The 22786-nt window shown below is 38.5% G+C and overlaps 1 protein-coding gene across 3 annotated transcripts in view; it reads right to left on the bottom strand.

The window, feature by feature from the left end:
• Nucleotides 1-600: 600 nt before the first annotated feature.
• Nucleotides 601-22786, bottom strand: part of MPP7 (MAGUK p55 scaffold protein 7) — a 314869-nt gene continuing 292683 nt past the window's right edge. For all 3 annotated transcript variants that reach the window (XM_066386897.1, XM_066386898.1, XM_066386899.1), the window contains 5 exons: nucleotides 14950-15030; nucleotides 8008-8101; nucleotides 6873-6981; nucleotides 4272-4415; nucleotides 601-1234 (listed from right to left, as the gene is read on the bottom strand). In XM_066386897.1, coding sequence (XP_066242994.1) covers nucleotides 1055-1234; nucleotides 4272-4415; nucleotides 6873-6981; nucleotides 8008-8101; nucleotides 14950-15030 — 608 coding nt within the window. In that variant the 3' untranslated portion in view covers nucleotides 601-1054. The remainder of the gene's footprint in view (nucleotides 1235-4271; nucleotides 4416-6872; nucleotides 6982-8007; nucleotides 8102-14949; nucleotides 15031-22786) is intronic.

Raw genomic sequence — 22786 nt, 5'->3', positions numbered from 1 at the left:
CTGTATCAGGGACATGTAGAACCTCTCTTTTTAGAATAGGAATCACATTCTTATAATTTGATAGGAAAATCCAAAGCCAGCTAAAAAAAAAGCCTTTTTGGTGACTCCAGAAAGGTTATCAAAGGATATACAAACAAAAATGTCCTTCGTAATCATTTCTTGTCCCAAGATATCAACATTTTAAGATGAATGCTGTTAGGAAAAATTTTTTGTTACATATGTAATAAATTTTAAGCCTGTCTTCCCTTATTAAATATTTGTGAGTCACTGACAGGTACTCACAAGGCCTTCTCAAGCTATAGCGTGAAGGCCACAAAGGCAAGTTTTCAGTAATTCCTTAAAGAATGATTTTGAAATGCACATATAACATTTAAACATACATATGTTTGATGCAAGCCCTCAAATAATGTCATTTTGTTCAACATGTTTCACTATAAATGTTGAGATGCCATAGGAACTGAACTCTTGTTTATATCAATTAGCCTATAAAAAAAACTAGTTTCCTGAAACGTCATTAAATACCCACTATCCACGATGTTAAGTGAGGACTCACTGGGCTGTATATCCATAAGAATAAGTCTGTACTTTTAAAATAGAAAGAAGACGCCTATGATGATCTGCCCAAAGAACAGCAAAGCTATGCCGTCTGCCTGGAATTAGCCCTTGCAACCGCTGTCAGGCAGCCTGAACGGCCATGACCACGTCTTAGAGCAGCTGAAGCACTGAACTCTGATATTTATTCTCCAGCTTGCCTCTCTAAAGAGTTCAGCCCATCTTGGAGATAGACCTATATATGTATTAAAGACAGAGAGAAAGGTCAGAGCATTGCCTGAAATACAGTACTGTGCAAATTTCAATTTCAGATTTTATCCTTAAAACACTGTGTTTGAAATAAGGCTGTTAAAAAGATACAAGCAAAACTAATATTCAGTTTTAACCAAGACTGCACATCAATGACAGTGATAAAGATTAAAAAAAAAAAGCCCTACCACCAAAATGGTAACTGATTTAATCACATCCTCTACAAAAAAGATGATTATGAAACTTCCCTTAGTTATGAATGTAACCAGCTCACTGGGACCCAATGAGTCTCTGTCTCCAATTTGTCAAAAGTTGCTTTTAGCTCTTTGAATGCCACGGTGAGATCATCATTTACTATAGTTTTGTCAAAGAGATGACCATATTGACTTTCCATTATCTGTGCTGATTTAATCATTTCTTGAAAGTCTTCTTCCTAGAAAAGGAAGTATGTTTTCTTAAGTGGTTAAAAGCAGACAATTCCGTCACCTCACATCAATGCGAACATTCCACACTGGCTCAGCTCACACTATCCTGTGGCCATACTCTCACCTCAGCCAGAGAGGACAATTACCTTCTATAACTCAAGTTTTTCAGAAGTCACAGTTCCTGATACTACTTCTTTGATTTGACTCTTGCTCCGACAAGAGTCAAAACTTGTCTTGCCTGGCCTATGGTGGCGCAATGGATAACGCATCGACCTGGAATACTAAAGTCGTTGATCTGAATCCCCAGGCTTGCCTGATCAAAGTGCATATGACATACAAGAAGCAACTACTACAAGTTGAAGCTTCCTGCTTCCCCATCCCTTCTCTTTCTCTTTCCTCGCTAAAACCAATAAATAAAGTCTTTTTGTGTGTTTAGGGTTTGTGTGAGAGAGAGGAAAGGAGAGAGATGAGAAGTATCAACTCATAGTTGTGGTACTTTAGTTGTTCATTGATTGCTTCTCATATGTGCCTTGATGGAAGGGCTCCAGACAAGCCAGTGACCCCTTCCTTGCTCAAACCAGACACCTTGGGCTCAAGCCAGTGACGATGGGCTTCAAGGTGGACAAGCCTGAGCTCAAGCTGGCAACTTTAAGGTTTTGAACTTGGGACCTCAGTGTCCCAGGTGGAAGTTCTATCCACTGCGCCACTGCCTATCAGGCATAAATAAACTCTTAAAAAAAAACAACACCAAAAAACTTGTCTTATGTGAAGTTCAGGATAATTAATTACTGACATCATTATAGAGATATCTCAGTATTAAAATGGCTATTGGGAAGGGGAGAAGAGCCATTTATTCTGATGCTGCATTATAAATGCTTATTCATAGTCAAGAATTTATAACATAAACTGCTTTTTCAGAGGTGAATACATTTGTAAAAGGACAGTTACCAAGTTCTTCCTAAGTTTCATTGGAAGTGGGTAAGAGGTCCTTTATACTCACATTATTGAGCCAGTAAATATTTTAGTTGATTATATAACTCGACTTTATAACCATATATATAAATGTGAGCTAAATCCTAAGACTATGCTATCATTTATTATCTCCACTGAGAAAACTTGAAGTTTATAAATAGTACAATAACTTTCTACATTACAATATACTAAAGTAATTTCAAGTCCACCTTTCTTTCCTTTTTTTTTTTTTTTTTTTTTTTTTTGTATTTTTCTGAAGTGAGAAGCAGGGAGGCAGATAGACAGGCTCCCACATGTGCCTGACCAGGATCATGCCCACCAGGGGGCATTGCTCCCTTACAACTGGAGCCATTCTAGCGCCTGAGACAAAAGCCATGGAGTTGTCCTCAGCACCTGAGCCAACTTTGCTCCAATGGAGCCTTGGCTGTAGGAGGGAAAGAGATAGAAAGGAGAGGGGGTGAAGAAGCAGATGGGTGCTTCTCCTGTGTGCCCTGGCCAGGAAACGAACCCGGGACTCCTACATGCCATGCCAACGCTCTACCACTGAGCCAACTGTCTTTCTTTTTTTATAATGTGAAAGGAGGGGAGATAGTGAGACAGACTCCTGTATGTGCCCTGACCTGGATCTACCCGGCAACCCTCAGCTGGGGCCAATGCTTGAATCAACTAAGTTATTTTTAGTGACTGAAGCTAACACTCAGACCAGCTGAGCTACCCTTAGCACCTGGGGTCAGATTCTAACCAATCGAGCCATGGGCTGCAGGAGTGCAAGAGGGAGAGAAGGAGAAGAGGCCGGAGAGGAGAGGTAGATGTTCGCTTTTCTTGTGTACACTGACTGGGAATTGAACCCAGAATGTCCATATGTCAGGAAGATGCTCTATCCACTGAACCAACTGGCCAGGACTTCTAGTCCAAATTTCAAAGTCACGGATTTCACAACAGAAAATTTAACTTTAGTGTTAATCAAGAGCCCTAAATAACTAACATCATATGATAATCCCTATTCAACATGGATATGTATTGCCACTATTTAGAAAAAAGATACTTGTCAGATATTGAAAATAAAAAAGTATAATCTCTATTTTGTAACTATAATTAATTGTGTACAGATTAATACAGACTAATGTTAAAAATTAGTTAATTAAAGAGGGAGGGGAAAACTCTTGACATTTTATTTATTTACTTTTTATTTTTGATCCTAAGGTAGGTTTCATTATCTTAAAGTCAGAAACAAAAAAAAAGTCTTGCCAAGAATTACTGTAGTCATGAACATACCACAGTTGCCATCTATAATAACTCTCATATGAAATATAAATATTATTGAATAATCGTGACTTTATTTGTCCTATATCAAAATGATGCTTTTTTTCTTTATTATGCTAAATATTATTGATGCAGAAGACAAAAAAAAAGACCAATTATTAAAATTTTCATCTAGGTTATTAATGACCAATAGTAACGTCAGTTTGGTACTTTTTCCCTTAAAATGAGGGTAGTCCACCTGACCAGGTGCTGGAGCAGTGGATAGAGCATTGATCTGGGACACTGAGGACCCAGGTTCAAAACCCCAAGGTAGCCAGCTTGAGCGTTCACACTCACCAGCTTGAGCACAGGGTCACTGGTTTGAGCATGGGATCACAGATATGACCACCATGGCCGCTGGCTTGAGCAAGGGGTCACTGGCTCAGCTGAAGCCCCCAGGTTAAGGCATGTATGAGAAAGCAATGAGTGAATAAATAAAGTGCTGCAATTACGAGTTGATGCTTCTCAACTCTCTCCCTTCCTGTCTGTCCCTGTCTGAAAACTAATTGGTCTAATTTTTATATAAATGGCCTACAAAATTTTGTAAGTGTGCAAAATAGTTTTGAGTGAATATAAGATGAAGATCCATGCATGGAAATATGAAAAGCAATTCTAGTGCAATCACTCAAAATGTACGTATCTAAACACAGTTCTCCATTACAGATTTTTTGGGCTGCAACTTCATCTACTCATTTCCTAATGTAGTCACGACTGCATGTGTGGTCTTTAAGTACCACTCATGTGTTTTCACTGAGGTGTCGTCACACTTACTATAAAGGGCTTCGCAGCAGCCTGGTCGTCTCTGCTTGAAATAATCTTTGCGTTTTTCCTCGTCTCTCTCAAACGCTCTATTGATGGAGGCTTTATAAATATCACGTAGGGCTTAAATTCTAGTGTTCTTAAATGCTTCACTGTCTGCAGGGATGAAAATAAGGTTTTTTATTATTTCTCCACAATGTCATGAACAACTATGTAACAAAATTTTCTTTCTAACCTAGAAAATGTGTTAAAATGGTTTTCTAATTCGTTCAGTAGATCTTTCAATTTATTATCAAATCAGCTGTTGACAGTTAAAATGTAATACACCCCCCCTGAAAAGATGAAGAATGTAACTTGCCTTCAAAATGTTTGGAAATCCACCATAATTAATACTAAACTGAAGCAGCTAGAAATATCATGAAACTGATTTTTAAACAAACACCCAAAAGATACTGTGAGCTGGATAACCTTCTGTACATGAAAATCTCCCACTATCCCATTTAAGTCTCTTCCTGACTTCAGGCAAGAGTTCTCCTTCTCGTTCCTCCTACCCTCCTACCAATCTTCTGCTTCCCATGGAGCTTGTCAACACTCTGCCAGCAAATATTTTGTTATTTACATTCTGATCCTGGGACTCACTCATCTGTGATCAAGGGTTGTTGGTAGAAGAATGAGACTTGAGACCTCTCCATACTATGAATATGAATCATAAACTCCCTGCAAAGTTAGAAGACAGGTCATGTGTGTGCATCCTCATAGTGGTAATGAGGGAATGTGGGACAGGGGGCCAGTGAGGTCCTGAGAATGCAGACTCTAAACTACACCAAGGGAGCTGGGAACAACTAGCCCCAGGACACTAGCACAGAAGTTCTGCTCAAGCTAGAGTGTGTCCCATTCATTACTGGTGCCTAGGTGAGGAGTCAGCCGCCTTACTGACTCTTGATTGAGGTACAAAGGGTTTCTCCTGGTCATTCTGGCTCTTGGAGGTCACACCCTGAGCTGCAGCCATCCTAGTGTGAGAATCTGGCTCCTGGGTAATAAGGAAAATGTTGTGGCTTAGGATTCCGCTGGAGGCTATCTGGTGTGACAAGGAACCTAATGGCTTCATCTCGGTCCACAGTGTTTGTGAGACTTCCCAGGGTGTCAGGCAAAGGCCTGCCTGATAGCTGCAATGAGAATCTTTGGCCATAAAATCCCTGTGAGATGCCCCACAGCTCAGGTACTATAAATGAAACCAAAATCTAGAACCAAAGTCAAAAAAAGAGGATGGAGAACCAGAATGTCCATTGTTAAAACTTATAAACACTTTTGGTAACATACAGTGTGTCCATAAAGTCATGGTGCACTTTTGACCGGTCACAGGAAAGCAACAAAAGATGATAGAAATGTGAAATCTGCACCAAATAAAAGGAAAATCCTCCCAGTTTCTGTAGGATGATGTGGCAGCATGTGCGCATGCGCAGATGATGATGTAACACCGTGTATACGGTGGAGCAGCCCACGGCCATGCCAGTTGAGATGTGGACGGTACAGAGGAAAGTTCAGTGTGTTCTGTGGCTTGCTAAATTCGAATCCGTGACCAAAGTGCAACGTGAATATCGGCGCATTTATAACGAAGCGCCACCACATAGGAATAAAATTACTCAGTGGGATAAGCAGTTGAAGGAAACTGGCAGTTTGGGGGAGAAACCCCGTTCTGGTAGGCCATCAGTCAGGGACGAGTCTGTAGAGGCTATACGGGATAGCTACCTAAGGAGCCCTAAAAAGTCTGTGTGTGAGCCCACATCGAACTGCACTGAATAGGTATGAAACTGGGAGAGTTTTTCTTTTATTTGGTGCAGACTTCACATTTCTATTGTCTTTTGTTGCTTTCCTGTGACCTGTCAAAAGTGCACCATGACTTTACGGACACACTGTATAAGAATGCATTATACATATAATGTAACATCTTTTATTTTTTTATTGTTTTCCAAGTAAGAGGAGGGGAAATAGACTCTTGCACGTGCCCTGACCGGGATCCACCTGGCAACCCGTCTGGGGCTGATGCTCTGCCCATCTGGGGCCATGCTCACAACCAAGCTATTTTTTTAGTGCCTGAGGCAGAGGCTCCATGGAGCAATCCTCAGTGCCTGGGGCCAATGCGCTTGGACCAATCGAGCCATGGCTGTGGGAGGGGAAGAGAGAGACAGAGAGGAAGGAGAGGGGGAGGGGTGGAGAAGCAGATGGGCGCTTCTCCTGTGTGCCCTGGCCGGGAATCAAACCTGGGACATCCAAACGCTGGGCTAATGCTCTACCACTGAGAAAACTGGCCAGGGCTGTAACATATTTTTAAAATAAATACAAACTTTATAGAAGAAAATCTCAGTCATTCTACTTGGCAAAAACTGAATATAAATAGGACTTAAAAACACAGATCTTGAGGCTTACCCTACTCCTCTTTTCTAATAAGTTTTGTTCACCAAAACTTCTCAAATTATACAGAAATGTCATCTTAGCAAGATCACATATATATGCAAAGCGAGAAGACTTCAGATTTACACAGTGAGATACTCACATGAAGCACAGGAGATTACATGGAATTCAAGGGTATTGAATAGTTCACTGTTTACTTACATGAGGCTGAACATCCAACAAGCAAACTTTGTTTTTAGCTAGGACAGACCGAACTGAGTCTATACTTGTGCCATAGTAGTTGTTCTTATATTCACCATATTCAATAAACCTGTGGAAAATCAGAAATGCATCAGAATCATTTATGAATTAAATATGTGTAGGTAGCAAGAAATAATTCATATACATAAAAAATCTTTTTGCTGAACATGAAATTATTTTTTATGTGTTTAATAAAATGAATAGAGCGAAGTACTCCAGAATGTCAATTTAAAAATCTTTTATTTTACATTTTCAAATCAGTAACACTTGCTTGTATTACACTTAAGCAGAAAAAAGTATTTCTGTCCAGCAGTACGCTAATGTTTTCCATCACCTCTTTTTCAGAATTAATGCAATGCAATAAAACAGCGAATAAGCCAAACAATAGAAACTACTGAAATTTCACTGCACACTACAGAGTAGCCAAGCTCAGCTTCAGAGCTAGAGGAGGACAGGCTGGTGGCTAATGGAACCAGGGCAGCCAATTATGTGCTATAAAAACATAATCATTGTGCCAAACACGAAAAAAAGCATTTTGATGTTTCAATAAAATTCCACAATCTTGCATAAAAACACACATTACTCCCTGATACCCTAAAATATTAATGCTTAAGAAGTGGAGGCTCTAGGGATAAGGGATGTAGGGCTAGCCAGAGGATATGATACAAGCAAGATGATGCACATTATTTCAATTTTTTGAAAAGTCAATGGGGGGGGGGGAATGTAGGGAGGAAACTGTGGAACTAGGGATCTATTACATAGTTGTTAGTTTTTAAAATGAAATTCTATCCAAATTATGTTAAAATTCAAACAGTGGCATGGGAAGGGTCAGCATAAGATACTGGCAAGCTTCCCTTATTTCTCTCAATAATACCTACACATTTATCTTACCAGAAACATAGCAGCACTAGGTTATTTTAAAATTACAAGCGAAGACTGGCAACAAGCACTAACTAAATTATCACTTTTTATTGGTTTCAAATATAAAAATAAAATATATTTCAAATGGAAGGGAACCCTCAGTTGTCTAAAATTGGATCTACAGGTATAGGCTTAAAAACACATCACACAAAATTCTAAAAAAACTCCCACTTACTTGTTATTTTGTACATCTGTCTCAAACAAATGCTTGGAAATGAAAATATATTCAACACCATCACTCTCCTGGCTTCTCCTTGCTCTGGTAGTATCTGAGATTTAATTAAACAGGGTTTAGAAAAGGCTACGTCAGCCACCCTAAAGAACATACTAAAACAGAAATCATTACATATTTAAAGTACTTTTCTTAAATAAGATTTTAAAACATAAAAGATAATTATTTAATAAACTATAGTAAAAATGTCATTAATTTTGATTTATCACTAATTAAAATTAAATTGATTTGAAGGTGAATTCAAAATTAAATTGTATTCCTCATGTGCTATTATTCATTATTTTGAAGGTACTCATTATATTTTTAATTTTCCTTTTTATTGAATTTATTGGAATGACAACTACTTAACAAAATTGTACAGGTTTCAGGTGCACAATTCTACAACACATTATCTGTACACTATTGTGTATTTACCTCCCCAAGTCAAGTCTCTCCTTCGCCATTTATCCCCCTATCCCCTCCTCCACCTCCCCCTACAATCACCACATTGTTGTTCATATCCATGGTTTTTTCCTTTTGCTCAAGCCCTCCACTCCCTACCCAGCCCACCTCCCCAACAGCAGTCAACCTGCTCTCTCTGAGTCTGTCTCTATTGGACTTGTTATTCATTATGTTCATTAGATTCCACATGTGAGTGAAATCATATGGTATTTGTCTTTCTCTGACTGGCTTGTTTCACTTAGCATAATAATCTCCAGGTCCATCAATGCTGTTACAAAAGGTTAAGATTTCCTTTCTTTTTTATGGCCAAGTAGTATTCCATTGTGTCTTACAAGGTGAATAAATAAAAATGGTTATTTCAACACTTGAGAATTTTTGTGAATAATATACTTGTCCAATGCCCACTATGTTGTAAGATAAGCTTTGAAATTATTTCACTATCTTTCACACCCAGTACATAGTATATAACCTCAATGTTGTATTTTAATAAGTAAAGAAGTCATAGTTATGTGTAATTCATTCTTCCTCTGAAAAATTATAAACATCTTGGAATACTATTGAACTCCCAAACTTTCAATAATTTTGCCTAACCATTCCTTACTGAATTAAAATGGAGTGAGGAAAAATACAGGATTAACTTTAAAAACAAAAATCTAAGGAATTTCAGTGTTGACATGGCAAGTGAAAAATTGACAACAGTTCATCCTTTCTGCTGATTACAACTAAAAACTCTGGACCCCAAACAACAATCTGAATACTCTAAAAAATAAATTAAAGCAGGTAGATTTTAGAGGGATGTCAACCTGCATGGGGAAGAGTTAACCTTTATTTATTTCTACTTTTGTCCTCAGGGTAGGATCACTCACAGAGCTTCATGGCAGAATGTGTGACTAAGTTCTAATAGAAGCCTTGACTTTTTGTTTAAAAGAACCAGGGGGGAAAAAACCCCTGTGAGTTGAAGAGTGTAGAGTTGAATGCATGAAGAGGGAGAGCTGGGATAAAAATATTCTAATTCTGTATATGAGCCCACACTAGTCTAAGACTAACCCTGAAGCCACACACATGCAGTTCAGATTCAAACCAGCATAGCCAAGTTTTAAGAAGTGAACTGAGATTAGAAAACACAGTATCAGCCTAACCTATGAACAAAACAAGAACAAACCCAAACTAACATAGAAAAGGCTTAAGGAACTGAACTGAGAGCTGAACTATGCACACAAGTTTCTGACCAATTACTGAACTATAGGTGACAGGGAAGATTCAAACCACCAAAACAAGTTTAGAAAATTAAGGTGATATTTAAACCACAACTCACAAAAAAATGAGAGGACTTATGATCCACACATAAACTGGTTGATATAAAATAAAACATCAATAGTCAGCCCTGGCCTGTTAGCTCAGTGGTAGAGTATCAGCCTGGTATGTGGAAGTCCTGGGTTCAATTCCCAGTCAACGTACACAGGAGAAGCAACCATCTGCTTCTCTACCCTTCCCCCTCCCCCTTCTTTCTCTCTCTCTCTCTCTTCTCCTCCCACAGCCATGGTTCGATTGGTTCTAGCAAGTTGGCCCCCAGTGCTGAGGATGGCTCCCTGGAGCCTGTGCCTCAGGCCTAAAAATAGCTCAGCTGCCAAGCAACAGCCCTAGATGGGCAGAGCATTTCCAATAGGGGGCTATGCGGGAGTCTGTCTGTCTCCCTTCCTCTCATTTAAAACAAAAACAAAAACAAACAACAAAATAATCAACATTCTCTAGAATATTAAAACAGGACCTAGAGTTATTATATAACACTGAACTCCTAATATCTAGAATGCAATTTAAAATTATTCAAAATAAAAAAAGCCTAAGAAAATATGACCAATTCTCAAGGGGAAAAATAACAGATGGCAACTATGAAAGACCCAAAAGTAAGAACTACCAGACAAAAATTTTAAAGCAATGATTATAATCACTGTGCTTTGTTAGGTAAAGGAAAACACACTTGAAGTAAATGAAAGTATTAATTTTAGTGGAAAAATAAACTCTATAAAGAACAAAATAAAATTTTTATCATTGAAACATATAATATCTAACAGAAACAAATCATTAGGTGGGCTCTGTACAGAATGGAGATGATAGAGCCAGTGAACTTCGAAACAGATCAATAGAAATTATAAAATTTGAGCAAAAAAGAAAAAAAAATGAAAAAATATAAATGGAGCCCCCAGGACCAGTGTGAAACTATTAAGATGTCTAAAATATGTATAATTGGAAAGCCAAAAGAAGGAAAAAAAAGACTGTTACTTTAAGAAACAATGGCCAAAAACTGATAAAATTTGGTTAAAGACATAATTTTTATAAATTTCAGAAGCTCAATAAGCCCCAAACAGGATAAATTCAAAGAAAATCGCACTTAGATATATCATAACCAAACCACTATAATAAAATCCAAACATAAAGAAAGAAATCTTGAAAATATCTGGAAAAGAACAACACAATACACACAAGGGAATAATGAGTTTAATTACTACAGATTTCTTATAAATCATAAAAACCAGAAACCATTGAAATAATATCTATAAAGTACTGAAAGAAAAGACCTATAACCAAGATATCCTCCAGGAATAAAGGCAAAATACCTTCTCAGATGAAGACAAACTAATAATTCATTAGCAGATCTTCTCTAAAAGAAATATTCAGAAAAAAATGTTTAGGTTGAATGGAAATGTTCAAAAGGAACTTAAATCTTCAAGAATGAAGACAGAGCAATAAAAAGAACAGTTGAATAAATATTGAAGGTTACTGTTTCCTCTTAAGTTCTTTAAAATATATATGGCTGATTTAAAGTAAAAGTTATAATCTGGTGGAGTTTTCAATGTCTGTAAATATAATAATATATTTGGCAACAACCACAAAAAGATAGGAGTGGGAGTAAAGGGACTTATATGATTGCAACCTTTCTATATTTTATGTGAAATGGCACAAAGTTAACTCTATGTAGACCAAATGGTTAGATATATACATATGGTAATTGCTAGAACAATCAGTAAAAGAGTTAATGCAAAGAGATATAAGTGGCCCTGGCCAGTTGGCTCAGTGGTAGAGCATCAGTCAGCATGTGAATGTCTCGGGTTTGATTCTTTCTCAGGGCACACAGGAGAGCACCCATCTGCTTCTCCACCCTTCTCCCTCTTGCTTCTCTCTCTCTCCTCCTCTCATCCTGCTGCCATGGCTTGATTGGAGCAAGTTGGCCCCAGGTGCTGAGGATGGCTCCATGGCCTCTGCCTCAGGCACTAAAAAAATGGCTTGAGTTTCAATAGAGCAAGGGCCCCAGATGGGCACATCAACCCCTAGTGGGCTTGCCGGGTGGATCCCGGTTGAGGCTCATGCAGGTGTCTGTCTCTGCCTCCCCTCCTTTCACTAAATTAAAAAAAAGAAAGAGAGAGAGAGAGAGAGAGAGAAGCATTGAGCCAATAAATAAATTTAAATGGGATACAAAAAAATTCAAATATTTAAAAGAAAAAAGACAAAGGGATAAGTAGAAAACAATAATAAAATAGAAGCTTAAATTCATTCATTTCCAAATTCAATAAATATTAATGGTCTCTAAATAGACACACTCTAGTTAAAAAGCAGAGATTGATAAAATAGGTTAAAATGCTGTTTACAAGTCTACCAGGAAGCTACATTAAATATAAAAGCACAGATATGTTGAAAGTAAAAGATGGAAGAGTATACATAGTAAGTCCTCACTTAATGTCATTGACAGGTTCTTTGACTTTAGGCAGAATGACACATTACAAAACCAATTTTACTACTGTTTAATTGATATAAACAAGAGTTATATCCTGAAGGTTTCTCAACAATGTTATAATTAAAAGATGTTGAACAAAAAGGCATGATTCAAAGATCTGCTCTACACCATGTAAATAGTAAGCTTAAGAAGGCCAAGTAACTATTTCATTATCAGATAAAAGAGACTCAAGACAAAGAGTATTACCAGATACAGAGAAACATTTCAAATGACAAAAGGGAAATCTGTATTATACATTTATGTATACATAATAAGGCTTCAAAATAAATGAAACAAATTTGGTTGATCTAAATGGAGAAATGAACAATTTCCAATTAAGAATTGGTTATTTTAATGCCTCTCTTTCAACACTTGATGAAACTAGACAAAATGTCAGTAAGATCCAGGTGAGTTAAACAATACCACCAATCTCCTGGGGCTAATTAAAATCTTCAAAACACACATTCTTTTCAAGTACGCATGAAGCACTTGCCAAAAGATAGACCATATTTTGATCATAGAAAGTTTCAATAAATTTAAAAGAACCCAAATCACAAAGAGTATCAGTCTCTAAAACCAATAACAGTAAGAAATCTAGAAAAACCACTAGTATCTAAAAATTAAATAACACTTCTAAATAATTGACGCTTCAAAAAAGAAATAACAAAGGAAGTAAGAAAATATTGTGAGATAAAAGGCAAGAAAAATATAACCTATCAAAATTATGGGATAAAGTTAACATAAGAGCTTAACTGGAAACTTAGAGCTGTTTATACTGGAAATGAAGATAGAAAAATCAATGACTAAAGGTTCATCTTAAAAAATCACTAGAGAAAGATGAACAAAGTAAACCCAAAGTAAAAATAAGAAGAAAATCATAAAGAATGGAAATTAACAAAACAAAAAGAAAGCAAACACAAAATTTAAAATTCTAGTTCAACTGGTCAAGAAACAAAGACCAAACATAGCCAATATAGAGAATAAAAAAGAAGTTATTACCACAGACCCATGGGCATTTGAAAGGATATCTTAGGCTTATATAAACATATTTGACAATTTAGATGGAATGGACAAATTTCTTGAGAAATACAATAAATCAAAATTGAAACAAGAGGAGACCAAAAAATCTGAATCAGCCTGCATCTATTAACTACATCAAGTTTATTTTAAACTTTTAATTTTATTTATTTATTTTTATAAAGAGAGAGGAGAGAGAGAGAGAGAGAGAGAGAGAGAGAGAGAGAGAGAGAGAGAGAAGAGGGGAGGAGAAGGAAGCATCAACTACCATATGTGCCTTCACCAGGCAAGCCCAGGGTTTTGAACTGAAAACCTCAGGATTCCAGGTCAAAATTTTATCCACTGTGCCACCACTCAAGTTTATTTTTAAAAACCTTCCCCAAAAGAAAATTCCAGGCCTACATAAATGATGACTTCTATCAACCATTCAAGAATAAAATATAACACTAATCTTACATGCCTAAGGTACTCTGAGTAAGTCGAAGTATCCTTTCTATCCCATCTTCTCTGTAAAGTGGAAACATCACCTGTCTTTACTGTTGTTGGGAGCATGAAAAAAATGCAGACAAATAAAAGAGATGAATACACAGTAGGGGATTAAAGTCATTATTCCCCTTGGTGATCTGGTTTTCTGACCCCTTTGTTTAACTGCTCACCTATGAACTTAACTAAGGGACATGCTTTGTAAAATTTCCTAATTACCTATATATTGCAACTCAGCTTTTGTAAGAGCAGTGAATAATTAAAATTTTTTAAAAAGAAACTTTAATTCCACATTTCCACATTTTCCTTTACTTTCATCTCTGTTGATGGAAACTGTCAGTCCTATAACTTATGGCTGAAAATGATTACAAACAATAATTTGGAAAAATGCAGTAACAAGGAATAACTTGAGGTAATAGAAAACTATAATTTTAAAATAAAGTTGAACTCTTCCAAAATTAGAGAACATTGCTAAAGGCTATATACAAATCGCTTTTTTAAAAAAAGTACTAAAACCACTTGAAAAGAGCCAACATTTCAATTTAGTCTTTTAGATGACTTTGTAACATCAACATATTAAGTAGTCAAATGGCATTTATTCTGAAGATCAAAATGCTTCCAGAATCACACTTTATTTGCAAGAATGCCTGTGAAAACCACTTTCAAAAAATAGATCTAATTCTGTGAACCAAAAAGAAGCCTACCATATTTGGATTATATGGCTAGAAAAGGCCCATTTAACACTATCTGCCAATTACTATATATAAAAAGTAATTAAGAAGGTTTATATTATAAGAAGCCTCCTTCAGCTCTGTGCAATTTGCTCCTTCTAATCTTAAAGCTGGGGAAAAACTCTGGAAGACATTAGCACTTATTTTGGGAAACAGAACAGACTTCTCTTTGGAAGAAAATTTGTAAATAATAATTTACTATAATGTGTATTAAAATTCACCATAAAAATTTGAGAGTAAGAAATATGTATGAATAGTCAGGCCAGAAAGCTGTGTAATTTAGGGCAGAGCCTTCAAGTGTTATCTTGTGTATCAGTCTCCTCTTGTGTCCAACGTGGATGATGTCACAGGGCTGCTGTGAGTCTAGACGGGAATGCTCAGGAGAGCGCCTGGGACCATGCCTACTGCGCGAGCACTGAGCGGTTGTTAGGGGACAGAACTTACGGGGCACTGTCACACCATAGTGCTGTGTGTCGCTGATCAGCAGTCTTCGTTTCAGTTCATTCAAACCTACACCGACAGGACCTGAAAAACAGAGAAATGTAAATGAGGAAGCAGAGTGCCATATCAATGTCTCGGTAACTGACACGTATCCACAGAATGCAGAGCAGGCAGCCGACTTCACATGCGCCCCATGTAAAGAGATGATCTCTAGTTGAGTTGTACATAAGAAGCGGCTACTTGTTTTGTTGCTTTTTTTATTTTGAAAATTTTAACCCCCACCTTTCCGTTTAAAAGGTAAGAAATGTTTACGTTTTAAATGAAACATACTCAAGAGTGTCTGAGTACATTACCCAGTAATGGTATCCAGAAGAGTCTAAAAAAATATGTTCACCTAAGAAAACCGAAATTAAAAAAAAATCACCATCCACTATCTGGATAATGATTATTTCAATTTTAAATGTTTTTAGATATAATCAAAGAAAAGCTTTGAATATTAGTTTTATTTTAGATGCAAATCTAAATATGCATTTTAAATCTGCAAAACCATCGGCCACATTTACATCTGCCAAGTTCTCCCATACCGTGTATTTTCAGTGGGTCTTTAAACGTGTGAACACTGGCATAGACCTTACATTTTAAATAAATCAATGCGTACCTACTAAACACTAATAATGAACAAGGCATAAGTAGATGCTGTGGAGAAAAGCAAACCCTATTGGGTTAAGAGAGTAACGGATGAGTCAGAGTCTGGGACAAAAAACAGAGTAGCTTCAAATCTTAGTCAAACCAAGAGTTAGAAGAGCCTGAGTGTCAAAAGGCCAGCTTCTCAGAACTCTGCCGTGAGAGCCTATTTAACGATGGTGCCTTGCACTGGGCAGGAGACAAGTGCAGAGCTAGACTGCCCCGAGTTCAGGTCCTGCTTCCATCACCCTCATCTGGTGATTCTGGGTGCTGTGGTCTGAATACGAGTGTCACCCCCACGTTGACAGGTTCTAATGCCCAATGTGCTGGTGCCAGGAGACTGGGCTTCTAGGAGGTGACAGAGTCATGAGTGTGGAGCCCTCATGAATGGGATTAGTGCTCCTTATAAAAGAGACCTCACAGAGCTCCCCAACTCCTCCAGACAGGTGACCTGGCAGAGGGTCACCCCACCACACTGGCACCTTGATCTCCAGAAATGAGGAATACATACATCTGGTAGTTTGTTTAGAAGCTGTAACGGACTAAGACACTGGGCCTGATTGGACTTCTTTATAATTCTGAAAGTAATTATGCATCCTTTTGGGGAAGAAAAAATGAAAATATGGGTAGTGCCTAGCATAGAGCTCGTATTTAAGCATTCATGCTCCTGCTTACTTCCTCTTATGAATGAGCTTTGAAAGAAATGAGGTTTCATGCCAGATAGTGAAGAACGTACAGGCGGGCAGAGAAGAGTGAGGGTGGGCATTCTGGGTGGAGAGAAAAGCATAAGCAATGACAAAGAGGCTGGAGTTGGGGACCATGCGTTCCTCGTGTTTACACTGTCTCTAAGCACCTCACCTGTATCAAAGACCTGCCCCCACCGGTCACCCACCACCACCGTCTATCCTTCCACAGACTGTTGTCAAGGACCAATTCTCTGGCAACTTGCCCTCTTCTCTAAGATGGCACTTCCCAATTCTCCCTTCTCAAAGTAAATACTCTGCAATATCCCATTTGTATCCTAAATGGATTTCATAGCTAATATAATTTAACAGTATACATAACTCCTTCCTCCAAATTAATATAATGCCCTGATTGTAATAAAAAATAATAGTAAACGATCTGTATTTCAATAGGTAACTCTTTGGGCATGCCTACAGTAGAAAACCTAGTAAAGTCAGATGTTTGTACCAGCTTATGATAAGTGTAGATCTAAGAGTAATAAAAAGGAGCCGTTCTGTGTAAAAAAAAAGTACAGGAAAGGTTCCTGGTCAAGATGGTGCCATAGAAGAGCACTGTGCTCAACTCCTCCTATGGCCACTTCAAAACTACAACTAAACTACAGAACCACCACCACTGAAAACTGCCCAAAGTCTAGCTGAACAGAAGTCCTACAACTAAGGACATACAGAAGCCACATGAAGACTGTAGGAGGGACAGAGACACAGAACTGGCTGGTCCACACCCAAGTGTGGCAGATAAAAATTGAGAGGGGTATCTTGGCTGTGGAGGTTCACCCTAAGGGGCTAGAGGCCCCAGCCCCACACCAGGCTCCCTAGCCCCGGGTTCCAATGCCGGGAAGAGAAGTCCATATAACATGTGGCTTGAACACCAGTGAGGATTATAGCTAAGTGACACATAGAGCTACTGGAGTTTCAGGTATTCCTCTTAAAGGGCCCATGCACAGACTTACTTAGACTCACTTGCTCTGAGCTCCTGGCACTGGGGCAGCAGGTCCAAAGGCTCCAGGGACATAGGATGAGGACCTGAATTGTCTGACTTTGGTGCAAGGGCTAGAGGGGCAGCTTTCTCCCAGACACAAGTGCTGGCAGGAGCCACTGCTCCTCTGTTGAGCCCTCCCCTGATCCAGCCTGCCATGTCTGAGTCTCCATTAACCCAGCTAACATAGTTCATCCTATTCTGGTCATTTCCCACCCAAGTATCAGGCCCATTCTGAAAAGCATTTCCATATCAATGGCCTGTCTTGGTTCATGCCACAGATTTTCCTTAAATCTCTCAAAGGTTCACAAACCCTAAACAAGCAGCATCTGACCTGGATGTTCCCTGTACCTCTTGCTAAGCAGCCCCCGGCCCGGCACTGGGACAGCCAGCCTCGCTTTGCTCCTTACCCTCTTCCAAGCTAGCAGTTGGACAGAAACCACAAACGAGACTTAGTAGAATGATCAAGAAGCAGCCTGAATTAACAAAGTCTTTGTCAAAGACTATCAAGTGAAGAAAATCATACTTTTGCAAGTTACCTGCATTTTATATCTAAATTCAGTATAACAGTAATTCCCCTCCACACTGGGATGGGACAGTGCCTCATTGTCACAGAAGGCAGACCTATCTTGCAACCCCTCCATATGTTGAATCATCAATTCAGTCCCTGAATGTCAAGCACATTTAGAAGTTGTGTGTGATCCAGGTCAGACTTTTGTTTTGTAGAAATGTCAAGTATATATTCCGTCAGGTCCCTCAGACATTTTGACATTTAAATAATCCTTCCAAATGTCCTTACTGATCCCTGGTGGGCAGTACTCCCCTGTCTAGAACCACTGCTCTGAGACTTCAGTACCTGGCTCCTGTCAGTCTCTGCCCTGCGCTTCGACCACCATTTTGGTTAACCTCATAGCCCCTGAAAACACGCTTCAAAACACTAGTGTCTCACTCCCCTGATCCCAGGTCTCCAGTGACCTTTCTCTAGTTCACTCTGACCACTTCCTGAGCAAACCTTGACTCTGCCATCACTAGGAGCTCTTTTATTACTAAAACACTACATTCAAGCTTCCCAATAGGACTTTAATCTCTGATCCTTTAGACCTTTCAGTTATTCCCCCACACCTATTATCACAAGGACCTCTGTGTTTTCATTTATCATTTTTCTCTCTCAGCCTTTCATGTCTTCATGTCCATGGACCATCATGTTTGCTTCTCCTTTGCTAATATCCTCACATCTCTTACATGTTGTCCTTCCATCACATTTGCAGAGGAAACCTCCAGTCTGAAATCAACGCAGTGGTTTCTTTCCATATCCACACCTGCAGAAACTCATTCATCCCTGATGCCGTGATGCCATACATTCCGGTTCTCCACATACAGACAGGACTATCACGCTCTCCAGCAAGTATTCCCTCTTCCTTAATAACAGTACTTACTGCATCCTACATTGGTCATTTCAACCCTCCATTCTCTCCTCTAGGCACATCTGGGAGCCTCCTGGTTACTTCTCTCATACATACCCTATAATCAAACAGTCACCACAGGCTGTCAACTCTACCTCCTCAGTATGCTCTAGTCTGTTATTCTTCATTACCACCGCCGCCACCCTGGGCCAGGGAGCCGCCATTTCCTGACCTCTTCTCCCGAAAGCAACTCGTACCAGCTGTCCCACTACCCCGCCGTCTGCTCCCAGGGCCAGGTTCCCCACCATCTCCCCACAGCCATAGAGGGCTTTCTACGGAGCTCCTCTGAGCCTACCACTCCCTTGCCTGATGTTCTTGGAAATGTTTCCAGAGGCTCTTCCACAAAAGAGGGAAAGCTTCACATGGTGGACCAGGCTCCGCCATGTGGCTGATAGGACCTGCTGCTTGCCTGTCCTCCCGCCCCCAGCGCATGCTCCACTGCTGTGCCTGTCCCCTGGAGCCCCAGGAGATGCCGCCACGCCCTTCAGAGCTCCACTCAGGCAGTTCTTCCTCGAGAAAGTCTCTCTTTTTTGCATTCTCAGAGCATCCTGTACCTCTCCCTTAAAACCCGAAAAGTCCCAATTTGACAACTGGATAATGCATCATTTAATGGCCTGTCCCGCCAGCCACATAGAGGCACTGTGAGGGCAGGACTCACTTTATGTCATTTATAGTCTCCATAAAGTACGCAAGCTCTCAAATATCTGCTGGATGAATGAAACTGCCAGCGTTACCATCACCCCCTCCAAGAACACAGAAGCCAACATGCCCAAAGTCTTCAAAGTCTGTGTTCTCTGTTCAGAATGACAGAAATCCAATTGTATATGCTTGAAGAAAAAGCAAATGAAACACTAAAATTTAAATAGTGAGTTCTTGCCTGCCATACACACACACACACACACACACACACACACACACACACACACACACACACCCCACCCAGGACTAAAAGGGGTGATGTGAATTTATACTTTCTTCCCTAGGTCTCAGCTCTGGAGTACTTTGCTGAGTGAAAGTCTAATCTTTTTTCTTTATTTCTTTACTACCCATGCCAAAAAACAAAACAAAACAAAACAAAAAATCCCCAACGATTTATTTTAACTCTGGAGGAAAAACTAGTTTTGTTTGAATTAGTGGGGAAAGTATGCCATCTCTAAGGTGATGCCCTTAAATTTTTTACTACAGTTGATATTAGCCCTTACATTATCTAACTCTTTGTAGCAAGCTTACCTCACTGCACACTCATGGAGTGTGCCAAGAACATTCAGTGCCAAATTATTTTATTTGAAACATTTTGCCTAGATTGGACTTGAGGTCTCCATCTTCAAAGGTGTGTCATCACAAAAGGATTAAAACAGGGATACAATTTCAATCATCCTTACTACAAAACTGGTAGGCTACAAATAGCATTTTCTGTGACAGACCCTTGGCTCAATGCTGCCATTGACACTTGAGAAATTCTAGAGTGTCTCCTCATTAGATCTTGACATTAAGACCACGGATTAGAGCCACATTCATGTCCTGTCTCCCTCTATGGTTAGGCATAAAAGTTCCTGTTTTTAGTTGGTTGGTTTGTATTTAGAATACAAAATCTGTTTTTTCTGCAGTCACTGAGTTAGGTTCATCCACATGCCTCTCTGCAAACGGGTCAGGTTCATTTCCCCTTCAACATACACATTTTTAACACAACTGGTAAAATATATTTATATATCTGTATATAAATAAGTTCCTCTATAGTTTTCAGTGGTGCTTGTTAATGATAAAGAGAAGCAAAGAAGACAATCTAGCACAGATTTAAATCAGACAACAGGCTTTGGAACAGTGATGATGCTGACAACACGATATGGTCGTGTGTCATGTGGGTACAGACATGTCACAAGGTTATGTACACCATTACTAATCCTCAAAACATCCCTGCAAAAAGATACTGTCCTTATTTTACAGATGAGAAAACTAAGACAATCAAAACGTAATTTTTCTAAGGTCACACACACACACACACACACACACATCTGGAGTGCGGTTTAACTGGTATTCAAAGCCTGTCTGTCTGACTCTGAAGTCTACATTCTTTCCATTCTACCTATTATCTTATCAAAAGAATGCCAATAAAACACAAACTTGGGTAGCCAGTCACTTCATTGTCTGTTTATGGCTAATCCGTAACTTAACAGAGTTTTTTCACCCCCTTCCTAGCTGTCCCACACTTTGGGTAGTGATAACTGTCTATGCTTGTGGAATAAAAATAAAGTTTCTGGCTACAGAATGTGGCAAGCCAATCTGGGGATCTCAAAACTCATTCTGTGCAGAACCTCTGAGAAGTCTAAGCTCAACCTGATGAAGATGATGTGCATACCAGGCCTGGACAGTGCACACAGAGTACGTCTATCAAGATTCTTGATTCAGGACTAAGGAAAAGCAAGCACAACTGTGATTTATTTGCAATAATGTAAAGTAAAAGCCAAAAAAGCATTAAAAAACCATTTTGGAGATCATTAATTTGGAATTCAGACAGTGAACTAAAGTTGATGTGCTTATTAGCTTTGAAAATAAAAGAATGTTTCTATTCAAACCAGAAATGTAAGTATTTCTGTTACATTTTTTAAAATTTCTTATGACTTTACAAAATCATTTTATGTGCAAATCTGGGAAGAATAAAAGCATGTGTATCAACCCCATTGGTTGAATTTCTTAGAAAAATATTTGTCAACTGGATGATTAAGAACATTAGAAAAGCATATTATTTTTATTTACTTTTGTGCGTTTAATTAAAAACTCCTTCCTGAAAGTAGGAAACTGTGTTATATGTAATTTTATGTCAAGGTTCATTCATTTCAGCCCAAGAAATTAGTCCATTTAGGGTGTCAATGAATGATGCTGGTAAGGTTCCTATTTAAAAATTAACATTTAAGAAAATATTCACATCAATCAACTGCAAAAAAAAAAGTGACTTTTTCTCTGAAGGAGAAAAAAAATTTTAATCCATACGTAAATTCATATATAGGTATGTTTAGACATAATACTGCTTTAAATAGATGTATATTTTTAAAATTAAAAAAATGTTTATGGCCACATTCTATGGCATTGTACCTTGGCACTTCAACTAGTCACTTGTTTGTTAGAACAATAATGTATTGCTATTGTTAAACTAACATTAAGGAAATCAAAATGTGGTATATCTTTTTTAATGATACTCATATACAGTCTATAAATGAGCATAAAGTAATTTTTATTTGTAAATGTCCAGCATAGAACTTAGTTGTAGTTTTTCTTAAGGCTCATGAGCATCAAACTGAATTAAATAATGTAAACATAGATGGTTGGCACCTTACACCTGACAATAATCATGCTAAGGATTATAGTGCTAATCTGTTGGGAAAGAAACTTCTGAAAAAGAGAGATACAGATAAGTACAAATAGGCCAAATTAGGTATTAGGTATTTATGTAACAGAAATAATAGATTAACAATAAAATCCATTACTAATTGGGTTTATGTCCAACATTAAATTATATATTACATAGAAACCTGTTGTTCTGACCAAATCCCGTTCACTGTTGCTACTGATCTTTGTACATCTTGACATGGATATAAAAACAGCATACTATGCAGAAGGCTACCAACAGGGATGCAGCCTCACCACATATATGCTTGCCTCCCAGGGACAGGCACTGCTGAACGTGAAGATTCGTCCATGTTTTCCCCAGACATGTTTATGGCATTGGCGAGACTGGCTGCTCTTAACATCCAGAGAAAAATATCAGAATTACTGGAGCCTGCCATAAATAGCCAAACTGCTTCTGTTACCTGAAAAAACACTCACTTGATTTACTGTAGGACAAGTCAAGCAAAATCTCCAGGTATCGCTCAAAACAAATGTGTTGTAAAAGGTCTACTTATTCTATTGAAGCACTACTATTTTTGTTGCTCTAAGCATAAAATAAAACCAACCATACTAATACATCTGACTCACAG

The sequence above is a fragment of the Saccopteryx leptura genome, chromosome 5 (genome assembly GCF_036850995.1).
Source record: "Saccopteryx leptura isolate mSacLep1 chromosome 5, mSacLep1_pri_phased_curated, whole genome shotgun sequence".
NCBI classification, from domain to species: domain Eukaryota; kingdom Metazoa; phylum Chordata; class Mammalia; order Chiroptera; family Emballonuridae; genus Saccopteryx; species Saccopteryx leptura.
The sequence above is the reverse complement of the archived record's forward strand: the minus strand, read 5'-3'. Positions and strand labels throughout refer to the sequence as shown.